Source organism: Ptychodera flava, chromosome 6 (genome assembly GCF_041260155.1).
Source record: "Ptychodera flava strain L36383 chromosome 6, AS_Pfla_20210202, whole genome shotgun sequence".
In the NCBI taxonomy this organism is placed as follows: Eukaryota; Metazoa; Hemichordata; class Enteropneusta; family Ptychoderidae; genus Ptychodera; species Ptychodera flava.
In genome coordinates, this window is record NC_091933.1 from 17,629,203 (window position 1) to 17,656,436 (window position 27,234).

The following is a 27,234-nucleotide window of genomic DNA, read 5'->3' on the forward strand; positions in this document are numbered from 1 at the left end:
CTCACTGTGAACTCTGCACGATTCGGATCTACACCAAGCCTGCAAACCAAAGGACTTCCTGACCCATCAGTGTGCCTGTCTACACTCAACGCTCTGAACACTTGGAGTTTTGTGCCATCCCAGCTGAGATAAGTAATATTTCGTCTGCATTGTAATTTTTATTGAATTCACCCCCTAAATTTAGTTATTAATTTTAATGAATTTATTTTAAAGAAAATTGCTTCAACGCCTTTTTTTCTTTCGTAACAATAGAACATAAATTACGTACGAATCTACAGCCCTCCTACCCTTGCTAGCACTACATGATTTGCTGTAACGGTGTAGCATCATAGGGGGAGGTCCTTTGGACTTTAGGGTTGTCAAGACCTGATTTGCTGAAATTATACTGTTTAGATGACAGACTTTCTTTATATGGTAATGACAGCGCAATCCTTCCTTTCGATGGAAAATTGTATTGTTCCGATTTGACGTAAAAGTTGCTTGTCAAAAATCGCGACGACGCTGTGCTGTAACCTAGGCATAGCATATATTATACAGACGTACAACATTCTCAGTTAGATCTGGGACACTACTCAGAGTTGCTGAAGCTTGCATCCTCTAGGAAAGGAGAGCTCGGAGTCTGTACATCAACATAAGTAAGTCATCTGTAAAAACTCGCGTAAATGTTTCTCATAGTTGTCTGAGTTTAAAAATTCGCATCATATGTGTTTTTCTGGTGTACACTGTTCTTTTCAATTGTAAAATCTGTTGCGCTATGATCGTACCAGCCCAACTGGTTATTAATCGACACACACATTATCGTTGATTGTTAAACAAAGATTCAAAACTACGAAATCTCAAAAGATTATTCTGTTCGTCATTAAACATAGTACCCTTTGTTAATGTGAGAGATTTACATATCATTATTCTGTAAATGTTATTTTGGGCAGCAATTTGCGTTCTGGTTGTCCCTCCATTTGGAAAGTGTCTAATTTGGACAGTGTTACAATGACGAACATTTCTGCGATGTTACAGTGTTCTCCAAAGTCGCTTCATCAGTTTTTTTATTTAGTGTATGAACATGATCATAAATTAGGGGAATCGAAAACGTTACTCTGGATCATAATTATTGATCTGTATTCTGAAACTTTAGCAAAAAGCAGAGTGATCACATTTATACATCAGAGAAAATATTAATTAGTCTGTAATTATCATTTTTTTCGCTTTTTAGTCTCTTCTCTGCTATTATGAACCGGTGCATTCTTGCTCAAAAGCAAGAACCTTGCGAATTTGAGTCTACTCATCAGCACAGTTATCCTTAACCAACTATTAAACTTTCCAAGACAACAATTAAATTGCGGTCTTGACTTATTCATATCATAGGTACATTTTACCTGCTAAGCTTGCCGACGTATTTGCGATCGAAGTGACTTTATGTCATAAACAAAGGTGCTGACTCGTAGAGTAAAATATATCATAGAGCAGAAACAAACTAAAATTTATCGTTTGCTGTTATATATACAAGGGTAACATTGCACTTAATAAAACAATGAGGCCTGCAATAGCTTCCTACGTTATATAAATGTGGCAATTTACGGGTAACTTGAGCTGTCGTATACTTGAGGGCACTTGTGAGGGCGTCATCACGTGTTAGTCATTCGCGCGACTCTTAATGGTCAACTCGCAGTCATGACGTACCATTCCTGATGGAGGTCAACTGGGTGAAAATTATTTTACGACTCCTAACATACTCGTCTTCTTGTTAAATCGTTTTATTGCTGGTTTACTCCCAGGCCAGTACTTCATTACACGCCCTTGAAAACCTGGTTTTCTTGATTGTGACGCAGATAAGTAAAACCTGCTACAGAGTTAGAGTTCTGACTTGGTCTCCTAACAAATGTTAATTGTCGAACTTCCTCCAAATGAACAAACATACACACAAACAACCAGAAGTTGTGTCAGCAAACTTGAAATGTTGGTGTGAAGCTTTGAGCCCCTGAAGCTAATAAAAAAAAATCTACCTCTGATGATTAGATGAATTGCGATTGGATCGTCCGAATGCATTAAACTCAAATTCTAAGTACCAAATCCAATTTATGTATTAGCCATATGCGCTAAATTTGATGTTTTGCTTTATGCATGCTTCAAAGAACCTACTGATCAAACTATGGTTCTAAACATAATTAAGATATTTTACCCCGAGCATTTCACCTTTTTCTATTTATGGTTAAAATGTTTATTAATTGTACTTTGAATGACAAACCCACGACAAGTTATTATGGTAGTACGCGCCTCGAAAGCGAAAGAATTAAACTTTTGCTGAGACTTTCCTAAAAGTAACTTTCAAACTTTCTGCTACTAAATCAAGAATAAAATTTGGGGGGTCACCCTGCAAAATTTGCTACTAGTGAACTAATTACCTAACATGTACCGATATTTGAAAGTCAAAATGGCCGCCATTCCCGTGTTTACTCTATGGGGAAAAATGTCATGCAGTTGTTTAATTTGTGATCCATTTCACCATTGCGGGACTCTGAATATATATTCATTACTTGCTTCATTTAGTACAATTATCCCTGTTGTGTTATTGTAAATATCCGTAATTGACTCAATGTTGTTTTTCTGAAAGGGCTGTAAGAAGAGTGCACATTACATGTTAGTTGCCAGAGATTCTTTCGTTTTTTTCACTACTTATTTTTTTTCTACTATGTTTATTGATTTGTTAATTTTGGTTTCGATCGATGTATCCCTTTACTGTTTCTCCTGTATGCTATTGTTGGCCCTTTGGAAACCGTTTGTTATGTCGGGTCGAATAACTTACTATGTGTTTTTGCCTTGGTTACGATGGTTGTATTTGAGATAATTTTCTCGCTCGGTTTGTTCAGTTTCTCATACATTTTTGTTTTATTTCTGATTATTAGCTTAGGTTCTTGTAGTTTTTGCCCAACAGTTGTTATACGTGGGCGCATATCTGAAATTTACCCCTAATGAAGTCTTCAAACGTGCTTTTGGGGCGGCCCGGCGCATGTCTCTTGAAAGACATTTTAATGTATAAGTTGCCTTTGTGTAATCTCTCGTAATCTCTCCCTTTTTTGTATATTCGTAAGATTTCCAGAATTGGATCCTGCTTTTGTGTGGTTCTACAATTGTTGATCATTCAAGATCATTGTAAAATGAAATGAATCCTTGCTGCAACTGTATGTTTGTTTCTAGAATACTACCCGTAACACGAAAGTGGAGCGTTTTGACTGTTTGCCACAGTCGTTTCTTTTGTACGCATTGAGTGTATAAAGTATCAATGTTTGGTTGTTTTGACGTTTAGCGCAAAGCTATTGATACACATATTGTAACATTTTACTCCGTGCTTTTCAGTCAGCTGCAGGTAAAGACATAGATAATAATGTTTTATGGCATGTTTAGTTTTGTTCTTGCTATACCGCACTTTCCGAAGTGTGTTGTTTAAGCAATAATGCACCCCCTCCCGGCCCATAATGGACGAAAGCAAACTTTGCGCGACATAATGTACGAGGCAAAGCCGAGTACATTATGGAGTGCAAAGTTTGCTTGAGTCCATTATGGGCCGGGAGGGGTGCATTATTGCTATTATTTTATAGTTTTGGCAATGCCAGTGAATTTGTAGTTGTAGAAAACGAATAAAAAAGGAAATTTAAACTGAGATTGAAGCCAGTGAGCGTCGTCCAGCATGATCGGCCCTGACTGTACATATTACATGCACTCCACACTGCACAGTGCACTGCACTGAACACGCACGTTCAGCACAAAAAATGATCAGCACTTTCACGGTTCATTTTGAATTGAAAAACGATGTATTTTCGAAGGAAATGAAAAGTAACTGCATCCCTACCGTCTATATCAAACTTGAAACATCACCTTTAAATATCATGCCATTCAAAAAGTAGACACGGTGAAATGCCAGAGATGAAGAAAACGGAATGTTCATGCATCGACATCAGCGATCAGCGAGCTGCATTCAATACGATCATTATTATGTCGCTAGAAGTACAGCATTCATTGCAAACGATATCAACAGAGTTCAACATTGTTATTCAAATGTTTATATTTCAATAATAATTGTGTCTATAAATTTAATTTTCGATGGCTTCTTGAGAAGAGCTATTTTAAATTTATTTCGGCGAACGACAGAACTTGACGTAAACGGGTACTTGAAAGGTACAGTCCCATGGTACAGTTGACAAACATACTGGAGGGTTTCTGTACCGTCGCGATATCGAGTACAAGGCAAGGTAAAATCACAGACATGGAGGAAAAAAAACGATGAATTAAAGTTGTCTCTGATTACAGTCAGTGCATCAGAATTAGGTGGCCGAGATGCTAGATCAACGGAGAGTCCACGGTCGTCATGATTGTTGGTAGTAGCTGACCTTGGAACGAGACTTTGAATGGCTCCGTAGTATATCCGTAGACACTTCCGGCCGAGGTTGATGACAGCAAGCTGCCGTTGTTGGCCCGTTTACGGCTAGTTCGAGTAGCCTTTCACGCTTGCATCGTTTACATGGCCACTGACATACATAATATGCCATGTGTCAAACCCAGTATCGTCTAGGAGTTTGCAAACGTACTGAGTTCTGTTTCACCTATACGGCAAGGAAGCGAACCATGTTGTAAACAAACGTAATAGTACAACCTGCGTATCGGACGGGGACTGCATGCTGAGCGCCAGCCAGACAGACGGCAAGTGCGTGCGTGAGGACTCAAAAAATGTGATAAATCGTACAATAAGACATTATTATCAATATTGTGCACCATTATCAAGATTTATAGTTTTGTGAATTTATCCGATATTTTCCCTCCTTTTAAATGCGCAGTCCTTTTTTCGTTTTCAAAAAAAAAAACTTGCTCGCTGTGAGGCCGCAATGCTGAATAATGGAATACATTATCAGTAATAATGCATGGATATGACGTCACAAAATTCACTGGTATTGACAAAGCTATAATATAAATTATGCAATAAAGCGATTAAAGTCATTCAAGTCGTTTCCCACCAACAAAAAATGTCATTATCGCTTTTTAGCACATGCGTGAAAACACTTCCGATCCACTGTTCAATGAAAATTCAGTCATTCGATTTGACCGCCCTTCATATCGTTATAGTCGAGGCGACTGTTGGTGAAAACCTCTCTAGCTGCTGTTTCAAGGCTTTGTACGTGATTGACGGGTCTTCCGTCTTTAGATATTCCAGGAAAGCAAGTTCCATTTTCTACATAGATCCTTTTTACACTGTACCCGGAAAACTTTTTGGCGGTGTCCTGAATCACCACTCTCGACACGTTACCAGTAAATTTGTCGACATCATTTTGTCTGATGTGGTTCACAAGGAGGTTACCTAGATCTTCACTGATGGGTTTCCCTGAGCGATATTCCTACCCTGGCGTGTAGCAAATTTACCTGCAAGCAACATTCTGTCGGAGAATGTGCAAACGTGTTTGTTTGAACTCGTGTCAGGGGCCTAGGTATTGTGAACAGCGTTTTGATAGAAACTGTCATTGTAGCAACTTTTGTCGCCACTCACTGCGCTAACCGTCAAAACAACTAAAACGTTGATACTTTTACACTCACTGCGACTACAATTTATGATTGTTGCAAACTGTCGAAACGCTCCCCTTTGATGTTACGGGTAGTATATCATTCAATTAAAGTCATAAGTCATGTGTGGCAAAACTAAAGGGAGAAAGGCCTCAATTCGTTGATAGTTATACTATTTTGAAATTGTTCACAGCTGAAACCAAATCAAGTTTAGGAATAGCTGCTCTGATTCGTCAGATTGTGTTGTGATATAGAAAATTCACACGACGTCCAATATCACAAGTAAGGAATCTGCAGGTACTTGATTTGTATTGATTTGTTGATTGTGGAAATTGTCTCTAATGTTGGTTGGTTTTTTTTCTAGACGACCTGTTTTATGAAATAGTTTATATATTCCGACATTTTTTGTGATGAGAATGAACGACCATTGATTATTGGGCGCCTGATAAGATTTATTGACGTTGATGGCGCTTCACATATCCATACACTGAGTAAAAAATTGAGCGTGCGTATTTTGTTTTGGGAGGAACCGCATGTTTATACTTTTCATTGTCTTTTTGATTACTGAGGACAATTTATGTGACGGCTTCGTTTACTTTCCTGTCGTAAGTGCACTTCACAACACCTATTTTTGCATAGTTAATCACCTCTTTGTTTCTGCTGTATTAATCGATGTACTCTGTTTCGTTAAATATTATGTTTTCTCCTTCATTTTCGCGATGGTTTCATTGATCATGTCTAAAACTGGGGTCGAATATATGCATGGTCACCCATTCATTCAGTATCTTTCGACATGTCAAACAATATTAGTAGTCTCTCGCATCAAACCAAAATTAATGAAAAATGGCCGATTTTGTCCCTTTAAGGTTCCCCTATTTGTAATCCCTGGTGAATGGAACAATTTATCAACACGCAAAATACTCGAAGCAGTTGAGCTTTCGAGAATGTATTGATGCATTCGCAAAGTAAAATACTGTGAAATACAAAATACAAGGGATGAATATTTTGATAAGGGCAGACTTGCGGTCTGGCTTCCTACTTTGACCAAGGGATGCGAGGAAAGAGATGAGCGAAATAGGTCGGATTTGTCCTCTGCCCAAACTGAAGTAATTGTCTTGTCGCAGACAAGACCGAAGGTCCCATATTTAATGAAGGAAGGAAATAAGAAAGAAAGGAGGTTGTGAATTATGCTTATACAAGCCTGGACGGTAGTGGTTGATGTCCCTTCAAACAATTTGAAGGTACATCGTACTCGTGTCTCTTGAATTGGGGAAGTGGTCCAACCAGTGTGACATAGGGGTAGGTGACGGAAATTAAACACCTGGCATACAAGAGCCCGTTGGGGGGAGGTACTGGGTCAGGCGGTGGAGTCGCAGATGCACGGTGGGAGGGGGATGAAGCAAGACCCAAAACGAAACATGATAAATGGGGTTCGTCGGGAAAAAATGAATCGGGAATCGAGAATCGGGAATCGGGGACTCTGGCCACATGACCTGGAGGTTAGTTGACGCAACTTAGACACCAAGCCTACTGAGAAGCCCGGGGGTAGGTAATGGAGTCGCAGGTATGGCCTGGGGGTTGGGAATGAAGCAGAAACCAGGACGTTTGCTACACAAAAATGTCGACAGTACCGTGAGAATGACTAAAACAAGGGAATTGACAATCAGTACACATGAAGTTAACGGCAACTGCAATTCCAGGCATGTTAAGATTGAATCATAACGCCGTCTTCATCTGATTACAGAAGATAAATAGTAACAACGGAATGGAACTTGTGAGGGAGCTGCGAGTTTGTGAACCACCCTTTCCTTAGAATCAAAGGATGAAAATATATGACAGTTTGATGTTTCGTGGTGGAAAAATCTGATTAATAACCGTATCTCACTCTTAAAATGACAATGTTCTCACTTAGGAGCCAGACTTTCTCATACATAAATTTTACCATTATTATAGTCAGCTGATAGATTTCTTGCCTTATTGTTAAGTGGGCAGACAATTGGAAATTAACACTTAATTATGGGAAATGCTCTGTGATTTATTTTACCACGAAACGGGCTGCCATTACCTTTCCATATAGATTCAACAAGCGCACAACCATAAGTCGTTCACAATGTGTGAAGGATCTCGGTGTCTTCTTGACGAGTAAACTTCACTGGGGCACACATATCAATCACATTGTAACCAAGACGTTCAAAAGGCTAGGAATTGTTAAACGAACATGTAAACATTTTAACAGTACCAATGTGTTGGCAACTTTGTACGTCTCTCTCATCAGAAGCCATCTAGAGTATTGTCCTCAAGTTTGGTCTCCTCACCAAACTACTTGATTGTGAAAATGGAGAGAGTCCAGAAAATTTTTTTAAAACATCTTTCCTACCGATCCTCACAATCATATTCTGATGAAATGTACAAGAACCTTTGTAAAAAATTTCAGCTGCCCACATTATAGAGCATACGGGCATTTTTAGATACTACGTTCCTGTATAAAATTGTAAACTATAATTACAATATATCAGATGTACTTGCACAGATTAATTTTTACACTCCCCCTGTAGCTCTGCGTCGTACACTTCTTTTTAGACCTGCTTCTTATCGTAAGAACATATTAAAATATTCTTTTTTATCATGGAGCCAAAACTTTTTTAATACTATTTTTAATGAAAAAAAATTAGATATTTCTGGTAATTTTATTACTTTTAGACGCAATTGACTGATTTATACATGGTCTAACCTATTTTTACTTGTTTTTATCTTATATTAGTTTATATTTTGTTTCCATTGTCCATTTTTGTCGTGTTAGACTTTCTTGTTTTTCTTTATAAAGTTTCAAGTTGTTTTTCTTTGTCAGTTTTATCTTTTCTCTTTCCTTTATGAAATGAACTTGTAATTGGGGCAACCTACTGGCTCATAAATAAATAAATAAATAAATAAATAAATAAATAAATAAATAAATAAATAAATAAATAAATAAATAAATAAATAAATAAAGAAAATAAATGAATAAATAAATAAATAAATAAATAGTAAGTAAATAAATAAATAAATAAATAAATAAATAAATAAATAAATAAATTGTCATCGTTGATGGTTTCTTATTCCATTGGATTGTTTAAGCCAGTATAACCCTTTACTGGTAGTGCTCAGTCTGATAAAAAGTAATTGCTTTACTGGCTCAAGGTTAATTTCCAACACTGCCAAGAGCACCTCAGCTACTCCATGACCACGCACAAAATCATCATTTTTAAAAATATTCCTGCACTGCTTTGGACACTCTTCCTTATAAAATATGCGACGAAATGTAGCGGTGTATACCCCTTCCCTTCCATCAACTGTGTCAAGGGTATGTGCTGTCAATGGTAGCCTTACTAATCCCTCTCTGTCTCTCTCTCTCTCTCTCTGTCTGTCTGTCTGTCTGTCTGTCTGTCTCTCTCTCTCTCTCTCTCGTATCTCTGTCTCTCTCTCTCTCTCTCTGTCTGTCTGTCTGTCTGTCTGTCTCTCTCTCTCTCTCTCTCGTATTTCTGATAAAAGCAAAATGCCGAGTGGAGAATCAAATGAAGACCAGAAGGAGCAACATAATGAGAATGAACTCTTAGAGTTGACAAATATTGAAGATGAACCTGATCAGTCTTCTACGAGAGGTAGTGCGTACATCTTGCAGTATCCTAGGCTAACTTTTCCCCAGTAATGCTGATTGCAATGAATGAAATTACCAATCTTGTAGGGTGCAAGGCGAATCTCTCGCCCTTAGAATGATACATCTCTCTCTCTCTCTCTCTCTCTCTCTCTCTCTCTCTCTCTCTCTCTCTCTCTCTCTCTCTCTCTCTCTCTCTCTCGTCAGATACAATGGTGAATGCCAACGGTGGACCTACTAGGTACTGGAAGAGGCAATACGAGGCGTATGATCTCTACAAGTTGACAAAGCTGGACAATGAAAAGTTTCTGAAGTTATATGACCAGCATAAAACTGATAAGATCGCAAAAGACCTGAGAGAAATACTAGAAGAATGCTTTTCCCCTACGGATGAAGAATCTCGAGAAATGAAGGTAAGAATTTAATAATGTTCATCGATGCATTAAAATAAATCTCAAATCTTTCACGATATCGTGACTTTCTTTGAATTACGCAACATGAAATATAATGGATTTTATGGCGGAATGGGATTTAGTAGTTGTAATATCAGATAAACTAATACAATGTAATTTATATCATTTTCAATTGAATACACAAGGGAAAATTCTATATATTTTCTCTCAATTATATAACAGTATATGCATAGTACTCCCTATTAGAAAATTATTGGAAGCTATTAGTGTCAGCAAATTTCAGCCGAAATTAAACATGAAGACCACTGTAGCACATGTTTAAATCATACTATGACAAAAAACGTGTTCGAATATGATGTATTTAACGGGCGTACATAGAGGAAAAAGTGAACGAAAACGTCAAAAATGCATTTACTGAACGTAAAAACTATCAGACAAGAAGTTTTGGAAATGAACTGTTTGACTAGAAGGAGAAGAAATAAGCAAACATTATAATCGTAACTTGAATAACGATTTTAATTAAACAGGATAATCTTTGGGCCCTACCATCTGAAAATTAGTTGTGTCCTGCCGCTGGTTGCAAAATAACTCGTGGTTTAGTTCAGTCTGAAACGGAGAACTTAAGACAAAACTACATATGTACAAACATAATTTTATTTTGAAGGACATCAAGGGGGGTACCTAAAAACAAACACTTTTAGCCATCGCGTTTGTGGTTTACGGGAAAGATAAAAAGAGTCCTTCTGAATGCTGTGCGAATTTATGTGAATTCGCGAACAATATATCGCTACCATCATAACAGAAATGTAACCGTCACTGCCAAAATACACTGGCGAGGCTGTTGTTTTTAGTCGATATTTGAAGACACTTGAAAATGTTCAAAAATAACAGCCTTTGACATTCACAAATTTATACAATTTATACATAAAACACTTCTAATTAAGCCGAATCATGCAACAAACTGGGGCATCCCATAGTGCCTTCTTTATCATATCTGGTATGGTCGCGTATTAAAGATCAAGGCATTGCTAGAGGTTGGCGGTCGAACTGCTCTATTCCGATCACCTTACAGAAAAATGGATATGCCGGTGTGTTTGTGCTAGACTAAGTATACTGTCCTTTCGCCAACCAGGTTGATGCAGGTTTGGTCAAAGGTTCAAGACGCCACTAGAATTATTTAATATGTCGCTTTTTGAATTTGTCGTACAGCATAATGGATGTTATGGTTTAGAGTTCTAGTAACTACCGGTAATGTAAAGCTAGTTAGCTGATGCTTGTCTAAGTAGGTATTTCAAGCACACATACACAATTATGACACATATTGAACCCATTGGATCATATTACAAAACAAATGCACTTGTTGATATTTGCAATTCAAAATTGGTTAGGACAACGTTATGACTTCACACCATGATATTTCATGTATTTTCGAAATATTAACCATCAATATTTGACCTTTCAAATATGCATGCAAAAGGCAAAACATGTAAAAAAGGTAGCATAAAGGTACCGTTCTTAGAATTTGGCAAACTCCAATCATTTTTAGAATTGAGTTGATGGAACAGAGTTTGAATGACGTCGTGATTGATTCAGTTTAAAGTAGCTTTCCACATTTACCGGGGTATTTTATGTCGAAATCACGAAAATATTTTTTTTTCCCTGAAAAGTATTCCTGTAATATTGATCTTCAAGTGTGAAGAATATCTTGGTCTGACATTTTCTGTTTCTGGCTGAAATTTTGCGATAAAAATTTACAAGAGAAATAGATGCACGTTTCTGCATTTTAAGCTACCGCTAAGTCTTGATTGGCAAGGGTTAAGCCACAGACAAATAGTATGGACAGACTGGAAACGCGGCATGCCTTTTGTTCCATGGTCGTCTCGGTAGACTATTGGCTTTTCATACTAAAATGAGCTTCAAAGGTGTTAAACTTTTTGGACGTTTTGTTTGTGGTTGATAATTGCACGAGATTATGCGAAAAATACGACGAGATGGCATCATACTTCCAGTCGCGTAGCAACCATAGTTACTTTGTGAGCTCTCAGGCCAGAAACACTGCTTCACGCCAATCAAAACATAACACGCCAGCAGTTTCATAAACATGTCCTTCCTTGACGCATGTGTAAAAGACGGTATGACTGACCGTAAACCATTGAGTAAAACCAGAGAGTATCGATAAAAGACTTTCAAATTTGGTTCAAACACACTCATTATATATTCATAAAAATATGAGAGGAATTTTTAAAACGGTAAAACTCACTTTCCTGAAGCTCAAAACACTCCCGTTTTCGCCAGCACGTCAATTTCGCTCAGCACCACACGACAACAACAACACAAACTTTGCCGAACATACTTTCGCTTAACAGTCGGCGAAAATCCGAAAATTACCGAAGGATGCATGGTCGGCACTCTTCGGAAAAGAGAGGCGAGAGCAACCTGAGGTGAGGCGAACATGGATGGGTTACGTAACCGCTTCACGCCTTAAACAATACCCGTTGCGACTCTGTCCATGTTTCTCTGTGGTTTAGCTAAGCGGCAGCGTCACTGTATTGTCGCATGCACTTGGACAGCGTCCGCTGTGAAATTCCCATTGACACCTACCGTAACTGCGTGTGTCAGGACCATCGTGTGTATGTGTATCGAACAGGCGCAGAACAGTGGACCGTACGTTTTTTCATAGGGGTGGCCGCTCCCAAAAGATGGCAACTTCTGAGTATTAGCGACATCGAGGCCAGACGTGAAATTTTTGACGATTCAATTTCAGGTTTGTACGGATCGCAAATAGCAGCATATATCGAGTGTTACAATCTACAGCATGAGTAATGGCAGGACCTGTAGTCATTATTAAATAAAAGTGATAAAACGTAAATGTCACGTTCGCTTTTCAGAGATCGTTCTCCCATTGACGTTTTTGTGGAGGGACCGTGTTTCAATGATCATCTTGGCAGTCAGTAGTTTTGATCAGAATCCTAAGACAGCAGCATAATCCGAGTTAGACGAGTCGTGTCGGCGAGCCGTATATTTGCAGTTGCTTTTGCCACATACAGAATGTTTTATTTGAGACACTTTGGCACGTTTGAAAACTCACCTGGAGCAGTGGATACTAGTACATGTCTTAATGTTCAACAACTCTTGGAGAAGCTCCGGCCGTCCCGTATACATAAATGGTACGTTCCACTGGAGGCCACATAGCGATGGCGAATACATGAATACCGCGACGTACCCGTACATGTTTAGCATCCAAGGCAGAGACAGAAACAGCATCGTGAAAGGAAGAAAACGAAAGAGGGGTCATCGAAAGTCCAAAACAACCACACCGATGTCCACGAGTGTAAAATATAGCCTGAGAATGTCAGACAAAGGATCATACTACAGCCAATCTTACAGCTAATCCGTCATAATTATGCATAATCCCTTCCTGCATGGGCACTCCTCAAGTTTATTTAGTCATCGGCCACTGTGTACATAAACTCTGAGAGGAAACATCGCTCACGAAAATCACCGTTTTTAGCCTTATTTTAACCACTGACACTGATTTCAGTGAGTGAAAATACTGTTTGGGCTAAAACGTTGATAGCACTATCTTGTTTTTGTGTTTTATCAGTCGAGTAAATTGTTTATGGCCATTCATGACGGAAAAACCGAAGCAATTTACTAAATCGCCCTTTTCTCAGTTCGGCATTTTGTCACTTTGTAGCACGCCCAAAATAGTTTAACTCGAGAACGCGTGAACAGAAGTCCACCAGATTTTCACAGATATTTGTCGAATAGGTTGTCTCTAAAACCGTGTCTCAGGTTTTTAGTGTAGGTCTTTAGAGTCGAGTTAATTTTGATGACGTTACCTCGTACTAACGTATTTAAGCCAACTTGTGTTAATCTTTTGGAGTTTTCCCCATTGAGTTTGTAATTCCAGCATAGCATCAGCCACTCATTTGTGTGCTTCCCTCATGAGTACTTCTTGGCTTACCGGTTTGGGCTCCAGCAATGCTACTGGCAAGTGTAATTCTAGTAGACTTCTCCGTGTTGCGTGTATTACTTTTTCTGCATAAACCTCAACCCTTGCCCTTTAACTATTGCTGATCCACTACACGATAGATACATGTACAGATGGTCGATGTCCAACAGTCATATTATATATGCCTGCATGTATGTACACATAATGCACTAAATTCCCACCCTTTGAAGAGCGGTTAAGTAACGAGCTAAGTCTTTCCAATTTTTTTCTGACCGCGTCCCTTCAACATCCTGTAGAGTTCAAGAAGAAATCGCAAATTTGCTATAATATATAGCACGAAAAATTTAAAAAGTCCATTCAGCTTCTATCAGAATTGCAAAGTTTATGACATTTGCATGACACTTGCATCAAATTTGTTGACATTGTATAGATATTGCTTATACAAACTTACAGGAGAACTGAAAGACGTACTGCATTTAACGTCATGATTGAAATTTGCACATCTAATTAACTACGTAAATTTAGCTTTTAAGTGTAAATTTACACAGAATTTCAACATGTGCATTTTCAGTTGCATTCTGGTTTAATGAGCTAAGACTATTGGCTTGTGCCTCAACGTAACAATTTTTTCTGTTCAATTATTCATTGGATAATGACAGAATAATGCATAGAAACGTTTATCTTCAACTAGTGGCATTTCAGGTGATTTTGTCTTTGACAGCCAGATTCTCCTTCTATTCAAACAAGTAATAATCATGTGTAAAAAATGAAAAAATTGAAAATCTACCAGCCATTCTAAACACACAAAGACTCTTTATTTTCCAATTTGATACTTTCAGGCCGATTACGACTGGAAAGACTTGGACAGGAATGCGCCTCCAAATGAACAGCGTAAAGGAAATATGCGTGGTGATTTCGAACAAACCGTTTTCCATGTCTGTTGTTTAGAAAGCACAAAATCTCTCAATAGGGTGGTAAAGGTTTTTTCAGACGTGTACCCAGAGGTTGTATTGTTTACCTATGAGAAGGAAAAGCATGGTGAGTGAGAGACATTGGACATCTCTCCCCGAGTGTTATCAATGGACAGCACCTGATCTGCAATATATATTCAGCAACCCTTAATTATTTGCAGATCCTCTGAAGCAAAACCCCATCTTAGACTAAAGATATAGGCCTCTAACTGTGTGTTATTCTTAATAATGTCTATTTTGTAGTAAATTAATTTTTGCGTTAATATTGTGCATAATTGTTTTTAGTATAATGTTGTGTTTAATTTATAAATTGCATTTCGTACATCTGCTGCATTTACTGGATTTAATGAATTATTAGAGTCGTGCAAAAATCACAACGCAAAATTGATATCAGATCAGAGATAGAATTGATGCTCAGCTATCAGAAAATTTTACGGAGTCAAAACATACCCCCGCGCTCACGCTTTTCAATTTATTCACAGGACTAGGCTTTTTGCACTTGGCAGTTATGAACAATGATCTTGAGACGGTGAAAATGCTCATCGAAAACGGCGCAAACGTTGACCGGCGAGCAATAGGCAGTTTTTTAAAACACAAAAGCCGAAAAGATAGTCTCTCTGTTAAATGTAGTGATTACTTTGAAAAGGCTGACTATGGTGAATATCCCATTCATTTTGCTGCGTCATTCGGCTATGTCGACATCTATAACTATCTTATCCAGTTAAAGAAGGACGAACAAGTGGATCAAAATACACAAGATTCGCACCGTAATCGTAATACCGCCCTTCACATGGCAGCTATTTATAACAGATTGGTAAGTTTAACACCACTGGAACTTAGTTTCCATGATATTGAACCCCCTGAACGATTCACTATATCAACTTTCTTGTAAACTTTCTCAATGCCAAAGTTCGTGTCCCCATAACATTCATTTCTACACTTTTTACTATAACGTATGCTCAATGATTTTCCCATATGATGGAAATGACATCGAACCTAATTCGACCAATGAACAATAAAAGCAAGAAAGAAACAAATCGTGACGTAAATCTAAAATGCTGATATTTGAATACATTATTTTTATCTTAAAGTATGATATAGATGATGTATCGCCCATCAGCGGCTTTCCCCACAATAGGGTCATACTAGAAGCACAAACTCTAGTATGTGATCTTTTATAGGAAATATGTAAAATTATCATGAACAACAAGACCAGGCCTCTAAATTTATCTCTTAAAAACGAGGATGATCTGACTGTGTTTGAAATTGTCTGTAAAGACGGACGCGGTGAAATTTTCAATGAAATGCTGAAATACAGAAGTAAAACACTTTATGAATTTGGGCCAGTGCAGTGCGTCAGTCACCCTCTTGAAGAAGTCGATAGTATCACAAAAGATGGAAAACTAGGTAAGCATTCTTACTTTATGTCAAATTAACCTTTAACTTAGGTGTTCATCAACCGAAGCGGTTGCAACAGGCAGGAATCTACATGGAGCAATCATTTCCTTATAAACTATCAAGGTGTCAAGTAAGGTATTTCGCGGACAATTTGAACGCCCGAATACCTTGCGGTTGCAGCAGTGTCCTCAATTTGTACAATAAGGGAGCCGTCATTATTTATGGCCTGGGGGGGGGGTCGGAGGAATCTGAGGGGGGTCACTCAAAAAATCGAAAGCTACAAGGGGGGTTGCTCAAAAGTGGAGAACAAGAAAGGGGGGGCTACTCAATTTTGTTGACATGTATTGAAGCATTTAGTGGAGTTACGAATTAATACAACAATAATAGTAAAGATATGTATATTCATACCCGGTATTTGTGTACACACACACACACACACACACACACACACACATAATATATATATATATATATATATATATATATATATATATATATATATATATAAATCATAATACAGGTGGTTTCAAGTAGAAACTAAAATCTCATTACACTATGTGTTTCACGTTATTGTGATCTTCAGACGAGAATGATCAGCTATTCGACGTGGCAAGCCTTATGTTAGAGGCTAGTACTGAGTACATTTTTCAGTATTTCCTTATTAAAGATTGATATACTTGCCTGATCATTAATGAGAAACGTCTGCTTTCTATATTCTACATTGTATAGGTTACCGATAGGGGAAAATGTGTAAAGCAAGCTTATTCTGATGCTATAAAGTTTAAAACCAGTTGAATGCCTTGACAACAAACCCATCTTTTATTGCAAGAAAATAATAATAAATAATAAATGTGAATAAATGTATGTCTGTCGCTATATTTCCGGTTTCAAAAAATATAGTTGAAATCAGTGCACTGAAATATAAGTTTTGGAATACTGTCTCAGATTTATTTTCCTTTGAGTTTTTTATACGAAAAAAATACTCCCCAAGTGCCACCAAATAACACCATTTTAACCTCTATTTTTCAAAAGCTCCAATGGCAGGAGGGGGGACACCCCCTCCTGACCTCCTGACCTCCGCTTATGCGGTCTCTTGTGGTGCTTTCGCACCACATCTTCCCCCTCTTGAAAAAAATCCTACAGAATAACTGCATGTCACCAGAGCACTGGATACAGACCTGTACATCAGCCCCTGCCACAGCAATTGGAACCTCCTTCCGACAAAGACCTATACCAGAGAGAGGGGGGGGGGGTACTCAAACACGTCATGGTTGGCAGGGGGGTACTCGAAATTTTGGAGTTTCGAAACCAATTCCTCCGACCCCCCAGGCCGTAAATAATGACGGCTCCCTAATTGCCTTTGAAGGCTAACGTGTACTACAACATCTTGACTCATACTTCAATTGCTTCTAGTAAGCTTGTTAGGTCCAGTCGTTTTATTCAGAGAACTACTTGGGTGTATGTACAAAGTACGTACCGCTGCCGATGCAACAGCTCTTTTTAACAGTCATGGACTCCTCTTTTATCGATATTGTTGGACACTCTCCCTCCTCTCACAGATACCAAATCAGCCTTGCGATGGATTGTCTTCGGTGACCCAGATGATCATTTGGACCTGATTGAGGATGGCGTGATTTATCACCTGATAAAGGAAAAGTGGGACACATTCGCCAAGGTAACGTACCATCGTGTACATTGACAACCTAGTGACCTGGATGTCAATGTTGACAATATGGATTGTATATGAACTGACATACTGTAAACGCTACCCCTGGACATTCGTGTTGTTAGTCATCTTGCCATTCATAACATCCTCACTTTTTGTATCTTAAAATGTATACGCATTTCGATATGATGAATATGTACAAGCAAAGATATTCTATTAACATCTCATCAGAAACATTTTTAAGGACAAACACCGTTCTTTTTTCAATAAACAACAGAAAGAAGACGCTCAAATGTTTTATTTGTAAAAGTTCCGTAAAAAAGCAAACTGGCGCAATAATTTTGTATCAAATTATTGCCCTTGTTAAGTAAAAAAGAATACGCTATTTATACTTAAACATAAACTAGTATCCTTTTTACCTCATGATAGAAAAAGTTACAGATCCATTTCTTCCTTGCACTTATCCATCTCATCGCGATAAGTACAGCCGTGTACCTACGACCGGATGGTGACTTGTTGCATGGCATGGACGTAAAAAGCATAGTAGGTAATATTTTCAAAAATGCAGAAACTTTTACGGCAAAATTCAAAATTTGAGCATTAGTCACAGAAGACAGCGTCTTTCAAACTATTAACTTTGAAAAAACTCAGAACTGAAAACATGTTTATTATAATATTAAATATTGTCATCAAAGAAATTATACACGTTCGTAATGCATGTTTAATACCATTTTAAGATGGTGATGTCATGTTTATAAACATCCAAAACAGGTTCGATATGTAGCCGAATCGATAGTACTGTTTGCCTGTATAATATACCTGGCCTGGGAATGCTGCAACATCGCAGCTTTGAAGGCAAGGTATTGGAAATTGATGGTGAGTACTAGTAAAGATGGTATAATTTGCTATGAAAATAATACCTATTAAATCACACAAATTTGCAAACTTGTATTAATCGTACATAATATACTCATATTTTTCTACTGCGCACTCGGTACCTTCACATATTTATCCATCAGTTTGTTGAAGACAGTTGAAACTGAAATGTACGTGTCTATACGAGTTATTACCACGATAGCTCTGTAGATATCAGCTGCGATTAGAATCTCATGTCCACATTGCTCGAATACCTCAATTTTCCGCCCACTATTATTGTACGTGTTACAAACTTTCTCATCTCATCAAAACTTAAATGCCAAGTTCCATTTTACTGACTGAAGAACACTTCTCTTACAGCGCTTCATGCCCGAAAGATCCGTATTTCTGCTGTCATGTATCCTATTTCTCCTCTGTTTGCCGTTACGGTTGTTATCACAACGTTACTTAGAAGATCATCTGATGACTGTAGCTATTCCATTGGCTTATAGCTACATGTTGTTTTTCTTTAGGTGAGCCACTATTTATATTGGTTTGACACCATAAAAATATTCGTTAATCAAAATCCTAATATTTTAAAATTGCTTCAGCAATATTACTAGCGAATGACGGTTTCAGAATTACAACACTGTACCATTGATTTATGTAGATTTTCAACAAGCAATATCATGAGTTTGGAATACTGCGGCGAGACATCAATTGATCTTTTTATGTTCAGCTTTAACTTGCGTGTTGAGCCTTTAACAGCCCCTTGCAGTTATTTTTTTCCCGACACTAAACGTTTGTATTAGTCATAAGGGTTTTCCGCTCCCACTGTCCGCAATACTTCCACATTGCCTCATTTCCGTTTCATGCGCGCATATACTTACGCGTATACTTGCACAAATGGATATTTCCCTGGTAGTAAAAGAAAGAAAAAGTTATTGACTAATTCTAAGAGGACCAGCGGAACAAATAATGCTCCCCTACCCATCTTCAAAAGCGACTAGTATTCCCCTGTATTGTTGTTAATAAATCATCGCATAAATTCAATTTTAACGCTGCAGTTATGTTACGTTAACTCCCACTTATACAATTTCAAATACACCGTGTACTTAAGTCGGCTGAGATTAGTAGAGCACGTAAGTAGCTGAATTGTTATGATTCACATTGCAGGGGAACAGAGAGTCTCGGACCATCCGTAGTTACAATCCACCAGATGGCCATCGAAGACGTTTGGCCGTTTATTCTGCTTTGGATTACAATAATCTCCATCCTCTGTCCCGGTTAGTACCTGTGATTTACTTTTTTCTTCCTTGTTGATATGTTGCTCTTTGTCTCGCAATGCCATGTGCCATTATTTCTCGTCACGACACTGTAATGTTTAAATATTGGCTCATTTTTCCCATAGCCATCCTTAGACCATTTTCTGTCATTATCCAGAATAACCATCAGAGGTCACTGTGAAATTTGCAGTGTGCGACATAGAAAATTATGGCCACTATTCCAACGTTAACGCTGTTGAAAAAACATATTCAATTTCCCATTTCTGAAAAAAAGACTAACTTCTTTTTATGTTCACCGATACCACGGACCTCATCGGACGAAAACCAATTAACCGCGGTCTCATTCTGGACTTATAGGTTGATCTTGTTTCATTTACATAAACATTTAGAAAAACAGTGATCGTACATTAATAAGTCGTGAACTTCGCCATGAATCGTTAATGTTCTTTACATTCAACCAAAATATGTAAATGCATGCATACACACAGGAGATACACATAAATACGAGTGGGAACATTGGATTTGGAATAAATGCTTATCGTCTCATTATCTCAGCAAAAAATAAATGTTTTTACCATTTCTACGAACGCAGCTAAAATACATAGAATTGCAAGTCAATTTCTATGACCTACCCATAGGTTCATGATTCACTTCCTGTCTCTTTTGGCTTGCAGTTTTCTTTTTTCCATATAAGGACATGAATGGGATTGAATCATTTGGTACATTCTACGGCAGCTGGATGTATCTGTTTCACATGACCTTCGATGAATTTGAGGTAAGAATGTCATTGCCACACACGCTGTCACAATAATATGCTAAAATGAAAACCAGCGAAAGCTAGTCGAGTGAATCTAATTGTTAAGTTTACAAAAAATACCTTGGTATCAGAACCAGGAAACAATATGACCACAATTTCCCCTTGAAATGATTAAGAAAATGTTGTTCAAAATCCAATTCAGCTCGTAATTCTCTCCAATAACTTCTCAAGGAGCTGCAACCTTGTTCTTGTCGTGATTGGCAAATGTCCTGCAAATGTACAGGGAAAAACCTCGACTATGGAATAATTTCGTCATTAATCGGGGATAAGTAATGTGTATATGGTAGCAAGATGCTATCATCGGCTTTAGCTAGTACATTTTACAAATCCTAGAATGTCGACAATCCCTTGTAATTTTTCTGTTTCCTACTGGTGTAGTCTCTAGCACATACGACGGCGCGGGAATCGCAAGTGTAGCGCCGAAGGCGCGAGCTAGGCATTCCGAGTGCGATGCACGAGGGACTGCTGTCCCCCGCTGCACCCTCAACGACAACAACAGGGAAACCCCTGTTGTATTCGAACGCAGAGGAAATAATTGACAGGTGAAGCGGGTCGTATGTCAGCTGGTCACGTCATGGCCAGCTTGAAATAGTATCGCAACATGGCGACAGCGAAGGAGCTTTACTACGGTAATGCCCTGGAAGACCTCGGATATTCGCTCTGCAAAGACTTTCGATACAAGTTATTGATGGCTATGCTGCCGGAGAAGATGTCTGAATTACTGTCGCCACTGGTAGGCTTAAGGCGGGACATGTTAAAGTTTTTACTGAATTGCATGTAACATTAGTGGATGCACCACGCATCCTAAATATACAGCTGCTGTTCTCAGACACAAGACAAGTCGACACGACATATATGGTCTCACTTGCACTTATGAACTCTAGGCAATTTCTTCCTTTGCCTCCGCCCTGTTCTCGATGTCATATCTCAGGAGTAATAATGGGAACCAAACCGTGCGAGGGAGGACAGTCCCTTGTGTCAGTCCTTGCTTTCGCTTCCGTTCCCCCACCGTCGTATGTGCGAGATACTACACCAATGAGAAACAGAAAAGGCACAAGGGACTGTTGGCAGTCAAATCAAGAAAAGCTATTTACGACCAAAAGGGAGCTTGCCTCTAATGTGAGGCTCACTTCAATTACATACGAATCATTACCCACTTTTGCCATGATATACTAAGGAGAAATGACATACTATAATTGTTAGGATCAAAGGTATGGACAAAATATCCTATAGAATACATTTTTCCCAGGAAAAACATTTAATCAGTTCATGTAATCTTCTGCAAAATTGCAAAATAAAGGAAGACAGACACTAGACAAATGAAGATTCTAAAGATCATGGGATTGTAAGTTCAGAAGCCTGCAACAGTTCTCTCTCCGTTTGGCTTAATGATTCGAAAAAGTTCTAGTAATACTGTAGACATTAAATGTATTCTTTTTTTAATTTTTTGATTTTAGATTCTGATCAGTGGACTAGTAAGTATGTAAATCATCTGACATTTGTGGCGAAGATTTGGCCATTGATGTGTACGGTACGATCTGTACGTCAATTATTGTTAATGCAACTAGCACACACATCATATGAAAGTTTCTGCGGAACGGTTTCCATGCAGCCTATTGACTAGATGTTGGGAGACTTTCAGAAAACGGATTTTTATATAACTGACACAATGACTGCGATGGCAGTCGAAATTGAAAGATCAACATATTATTAATGATCTGAATGATTTAATATGCTTCCGTGTTGCACCAAGTTCAACTTGCCAGATAGACACTATCAAAAGCACCACCAGTTTCATCAATCCAAATAGCGATATCGTATAACGTTTTGCTAACTTCTATATATTCATAATACCATGTGCTGATATCAAAAAAATTAAAAAATACAATAAAAATACAAAAAAAACTCATGGCTTATATTTTAAATACGTAGTCACTTGGCCATCATCATCTCAAATCCGATGATTAAAATGGTTATTGGTTTACGATTACACCAGAAATTTGACGGTGAAGGAAAGCTTTCTACAAGTATCTATTTGAGTTCCATTCATGATCTTTTTCATTCAGGTATTTTAGTTCCATTCCTACAGCTGAACTGTAAGCAAATCATTATTAAATCAAAATTATCGCATGACTTGTCCGCACCAGCCAGCCTTTTATATATGCAATTTCATGCAATCGTCCGTAGAACTATACTTACGAAAAAGTATTAGCTCTAACTATTAATCTGGAGATTTTAAGATACTTTACACTAAATCAACAAAGCAAACAGACATCTTAAATAGATTCACGGCGATTAAGATCTGAGCTAAAAGTCTAATAACTTTGCGGTAATGAAGATTTCTCAAAAATAAGCCGATGGTTAAATGTACTTAAGCTTACTATCAGCATCTGATCAGCATACAATACATCATTTGTAAGCACGTTAAACGAAAATCAAATTGAATATCTAACCACAGAGTAACATATAGACTATCTATCTTTCTCTATGATCTAACATATCTCCAGAAACAGGTATATTTTTATAGAACTTCAGTGTTACTGTACAAAAAAACGAAAAAGATTCTTAAATATTTCTTTGTCCTTTGCACCTGTACTTACTACAACAAACATACATGTACTTACCTTTATCGTACATTTTCCGAATTTTCAGAATGACGAATTAGAACTGAGTAGACGACCTATCATGACGGGAATTTTATTTGCTGTTTTCATGCTTTTTATTCCAATCTTATTCAGAAATATGTTGATCGGTAAGTCAAATTCTGTTCAATCGATTTATTACACAACATGTTTTGATGTATCAGTAACTCGTTCAGTAATAAGTTAAAAGCTTTTACGTAACAGATGAATTCGTTGCATCTGTACACATACAGTTGTAAGTCAGAAATCAGGTTCTTAGAGAGAAATTAATTAATTTAAATAAGTATTTACTAATGTATTTGATCGTTTGCCCAATAGATAGATTGACTAACTAAACATGTGAATAATTGATTGATTGATTGACTGATTAATGTGACATTGGTAAACTGTATGACTACTTTGCATGCCGATACCATGACATGACGTTCGGTATTTCGGTTAAAACATGTACTAATTTTAAATCGCTGTACAGCTAAGATGACGCAATCAAACCATAAAATCGAAGAGCGTGCCGGCAGAGAATGGATCTTACAGGTAAGAGAACTCAGAACTAATTGCCTTTGCTGAATATAACAAAACGTCGCTCGTGAAGTTGCTACTGGAAGTATGATGTGTACGTCTGGAACATAAATTATGACGTACTTAAGACATACAGTGTTTAAACACATTGGTTTACTATCTTCCTAATATTACCTTACATGTAAAATAGTACATGTACTCAGCTTCAAAGCTATTCTATACCGTTACATATGTCCACGGTTAGGTACCTAGCCACAAACCTTCACTGAAGTGTCGTGCATGTGTTCAAAATTTGAAGGACGATGCACCCAGTCAAAAAGCTGCTATGAATTTTTACAAGTTTGACCACGGCCCCTTCACAAAAGAGGTTTAAATTTTCCGTTGAAATGGTTTTTTTGTGTGATTAGGACATATAAAATGATTTTTTTAAACAGAAAGCCAGATTAATCATGGTTTTGGAGCATTCTTGTAGCCAAGCAGAACTAAGAAAGTACCGAAAACATTATGCCACTGCGGCAGAAGATGTCAGGTAATAATGCATTGACTAAACTTTTTTAATTTTGCAAACATAAAGCGTATACTTGAGTAAGTTATACGAAAAGCAAGGTCAAAAACAAATGTTACCATACCTCTTTAAGAAAAACCTCCGATGTTGGTCATAAGTATACCAACTTCGATATCTGAGCTTGTCTACAAGTATGACGTTTGTCAGAATTTGACTAAGCAGTAGATACATATGTATAGTTGAAGCATAAAGATAGTGCTATATTATTTTAAAATGCGATTTAGATCAGAACTGTTAGTTCTGAGTTAAACTACAAACATCTCGCCATTCTTCATCTGTTTCTGGTTGACCTCAGAAGTAACTTTTCAGGTTTGCATCACAGTTTTCAAGCACTGAACTCCAGTTGAACTCTTTCGTTTCCTGGAAAGTTACCGAAGTCAACTTTTCACAAAGGCACACGTCCAAAAGGGTGACAATGAGATAGGATACTATTTACCTAAGTTTGATGATATTGCTTCCCAATATTTAGATTAAGGCCGCTCACTAATCGTGATTGCTGTATACTCACGTGTCGTTCGTTTTTTCCTCACACCGGAAACAAGTCATTGGTATGATATGTAACATATGTTCTGTTTTGAAATACCATGCAAAGTACACAGTTAGCGGAGGAACTGCAGATTAGTAAAAAAGTACAAAATCAAGCAACATTAGGAAGCAATGAAGTAGGCCTGATTTTCGAAACGAATGTAGCATCTTCGAGCAATTGGCTATATTCAAAATAGTCACCGCACAACATTAGACTGAGAATAAATCGCAATAACCTTCTGCCATCATGCATACAACTAGCCTATGATAGTGAAGCTAGTATAGTACCTATGCAACTCACAGATATTCCCTGATATTTTTGATGATCAATAGTGGGACACTAGCATGTGTGAACCGAGATCCGAAAGACAACGGCGATTCCTTAACGATTCTGAGGCCAACTCCCAAGGCACGATTGCAGAAAAAGATTGGCAGCTCTTCCGCACGGGAAAGACTTTCCCTGCAACATTGGAAGGTAAACATTTTAAACACATTTGCACTCTAAAAATATGAAAAGAATCATCTCACGGTTAAGTATAGACTGCCCCCAGTCGCCTAGCTTTCCTCGGCAGCTGAGTTACTAGCTGTGGGCCAAGCCTACCATTAGCGCGTAGGTTTGCTGATGTTCAGTCCTTAAATTTATTATATGTTTTGATACTTATATGCCCACAGACTTGGAGCAAGTGTAGGTTAAGTACACATTTTCAGTGATAGGTCCAAGTTGTGAATTACCCTGTGATATCCCTTAGAGTTTAGCCATTGGGCTTGGAAATCGCCCTAAATCAATACCTGCTTTATTGGAGATAATGTACAAATTTAATGACAACAATAGACATAACGGCATAGTGAAAATGGTTACACAGGGGTAAACGGCATTATGAGAGCTGAATTTACTAGATATAAGAAAAACGATTGAAGTTAATTTTGGAACAGACAGACTGAAAAAAAAAACTTTTGAATTAGTGCATAAGGCATGGTATTTATATGGATATGTGTGCACTAGAGAGTATAATTTCCCTTGTCGTATCGTAAAGTTGGCTTAATTTTATCCAATACATATGTCTTCACAGTCGTACTGTGCTCAGTACCTGATTCTATTTTCACTCAGTTAAACTTTTATGTAGGTTCCCTACGTAACACTCAGGGTCATTGCTGGGTAATTAACAGCTTTTGCGTATTTAATAAACAGGTAGATGTCACCTGTAATATTTTACTTACCCTATGCTCGGACTTATCGCGAGAGTCGCAAGTCGAGAAACCACTGTATATGATACAAGACATTTACTTCGTCTAAGAGTACTTATGTGCCGTTAAATCTTATTGTATAACTTCGCGTCATTTCTCGAATAGTTTTAATGGCACGATTCAACTCATACAAGCCGATCTTCAGGTAATCGCTTAGTATTAAAAGTTATTTTGTAGATGTGCATGGTATCATATCATGGTGTGTACACTGATATATGCCGATTTTGTAGAGACACAAACGTTTCATTTTCCTCTGTCTTCTAGGTGATTCCAAAAGCTAAGTGTAAACAGCCAAAAAGACAGCATGCCGAGACGACAGAGCAAGTAAGGGGTCGCTGGGGCCAATTGGTTGAAAAATTGCCAGGATCTGCTCTAGAAAATGGTATAACCGAAGGGCTTTTTATGGTGGCCAAGAAGTTAGATAAACTGAGTTGTGGAAAAAACAGTAAATAAATGTCGTATCAGATTTATTTTAGTTGCGTCAACAAAGACGATTTGTTGTCCTGACTCAAATAAGAAATGTATCATTCGATATATGGCAAGGTTATTCAGTGAAAAATAGTTAATACCAAGATAAAGCTTTATCCTACAAACGCTGATTTAATCATTGGTCACGAACATGGGCTAAACACAACCGGTAGATTTTGTCCGCCGCTTTAAGTAAAACAACATCGCAATGCTTGGTATTCGTTGTGCAGGGATTATGTCGGGAGTCAGGACAGTTTGTTTGGGAAGACCCTTATCAAGGTATTAGTAGGTCTGAAATGTTTGCATAATGGCACACTTAGCGGCATTTCACTGCACATCAGGCTAAAGAAAATTTACCCGCCACCCCTTGCATGGCTTTGCCGGATACAGCACGATTATATACATGGTCACTGTTGATTACCATTGCATGGTTGTGGTGATTTCAATCGAATATGTATATTTGTGGTCTTTGTGTTATTGTTTCTGTTTGGTATTTCAATATTACTGTCGTTTTCACCGCATTATATTCATATGTAATCATGACCACATGTCATATGTCTTTGGTGTCGTAAAAAGTATAAATATGTGTATATTTTCGACAACTTCATAAACTTTATAAAATCATGCTCGGCTTATAACGCGGTGATCTGGTCTCATTCTTTCAGTAACCCTCAAACTTGAATAGAATCATATTGCTCATCATATCTTGTAACTGAATGAAGGCAGCCGATTAG

The 27,234-nt window shown here is 37.8% G+C and overlaps 1 protein-coding gene across 2 annotated transcripts; it reads left to right on the plus strand.

Moving 5' to 3' along the window:
- LOC139135020 (transient receptor potential cation channel subfamily V member 5-like) lies at nt 1–27,036 on the plus strand. Of its 2 annotated transcripts, none has more exons than XM_070702183.1 (18): nt 1–635; nt 9,073–9,185; nt 9,383–9,588; nt 14,383–14,581; nt 14,997–15,328; nt 15,696–15,921; nt 17,472–17,587; nt 18,008–18,121; nt 18,350–18,454; nt 18,815–18,966; nt 19,610–19,719; nt 20,394–20,494; nt 21,994–22,011; nt 23,189–23,288; nt 23,651–23,712; nt 24,132–24,226; nt 25,121–25,262; nt 26,297–27,036. In XM_070702183.1, exons 2-18 carry the CDS (start codon nt 9,077–9,079, stop codon nt 26,483–26,485), a joined length of 2,376 nt encoding a protein of 791 aa, XP_070558284.1. In that variant the 5' UTR covers nt 1–635; nt 9,073–9,076; the 3' UTR covers nt 26,486–27,036. The 2 variants fall into 2 exon arrangements, with proteins under 2 accessions (XP_070558284.1, XP_070558285.1); XM_070702184.1 differs by having other exon boundaries at nt 9,073–9,182.
- Nucleotides 27,037–27,234: the final 198 nt, after the last annotated feature.

What these genes read in the sequence shown, in the direction of transcription:
- LOC139135020 (XM_070702183.1), top strand. Translation starts at nt 9,077, where the DNA reads ATGCCGAGTGGAGAATCAAATGAAGACCAGAAGGAGCAACATAATGAG. An exon ending in AAGAATCTCGAGAAATGAAG is followed by an intron (nt 9,589 to 14,382) that starts GTAAGAATTTAA and finishes TGATACTTTCAG; the next exon opens with GCCGATTACGACTGGAAAGA. An exon ending in GCAGAGAATGGATCTTACAG is followed by an intron (nt 23,713 to 24,131) that starts GTAAGAGAACTC and finishes TTTTTTAAACAG; the next exon opens with AAAGCCAGATTAATCATGGT.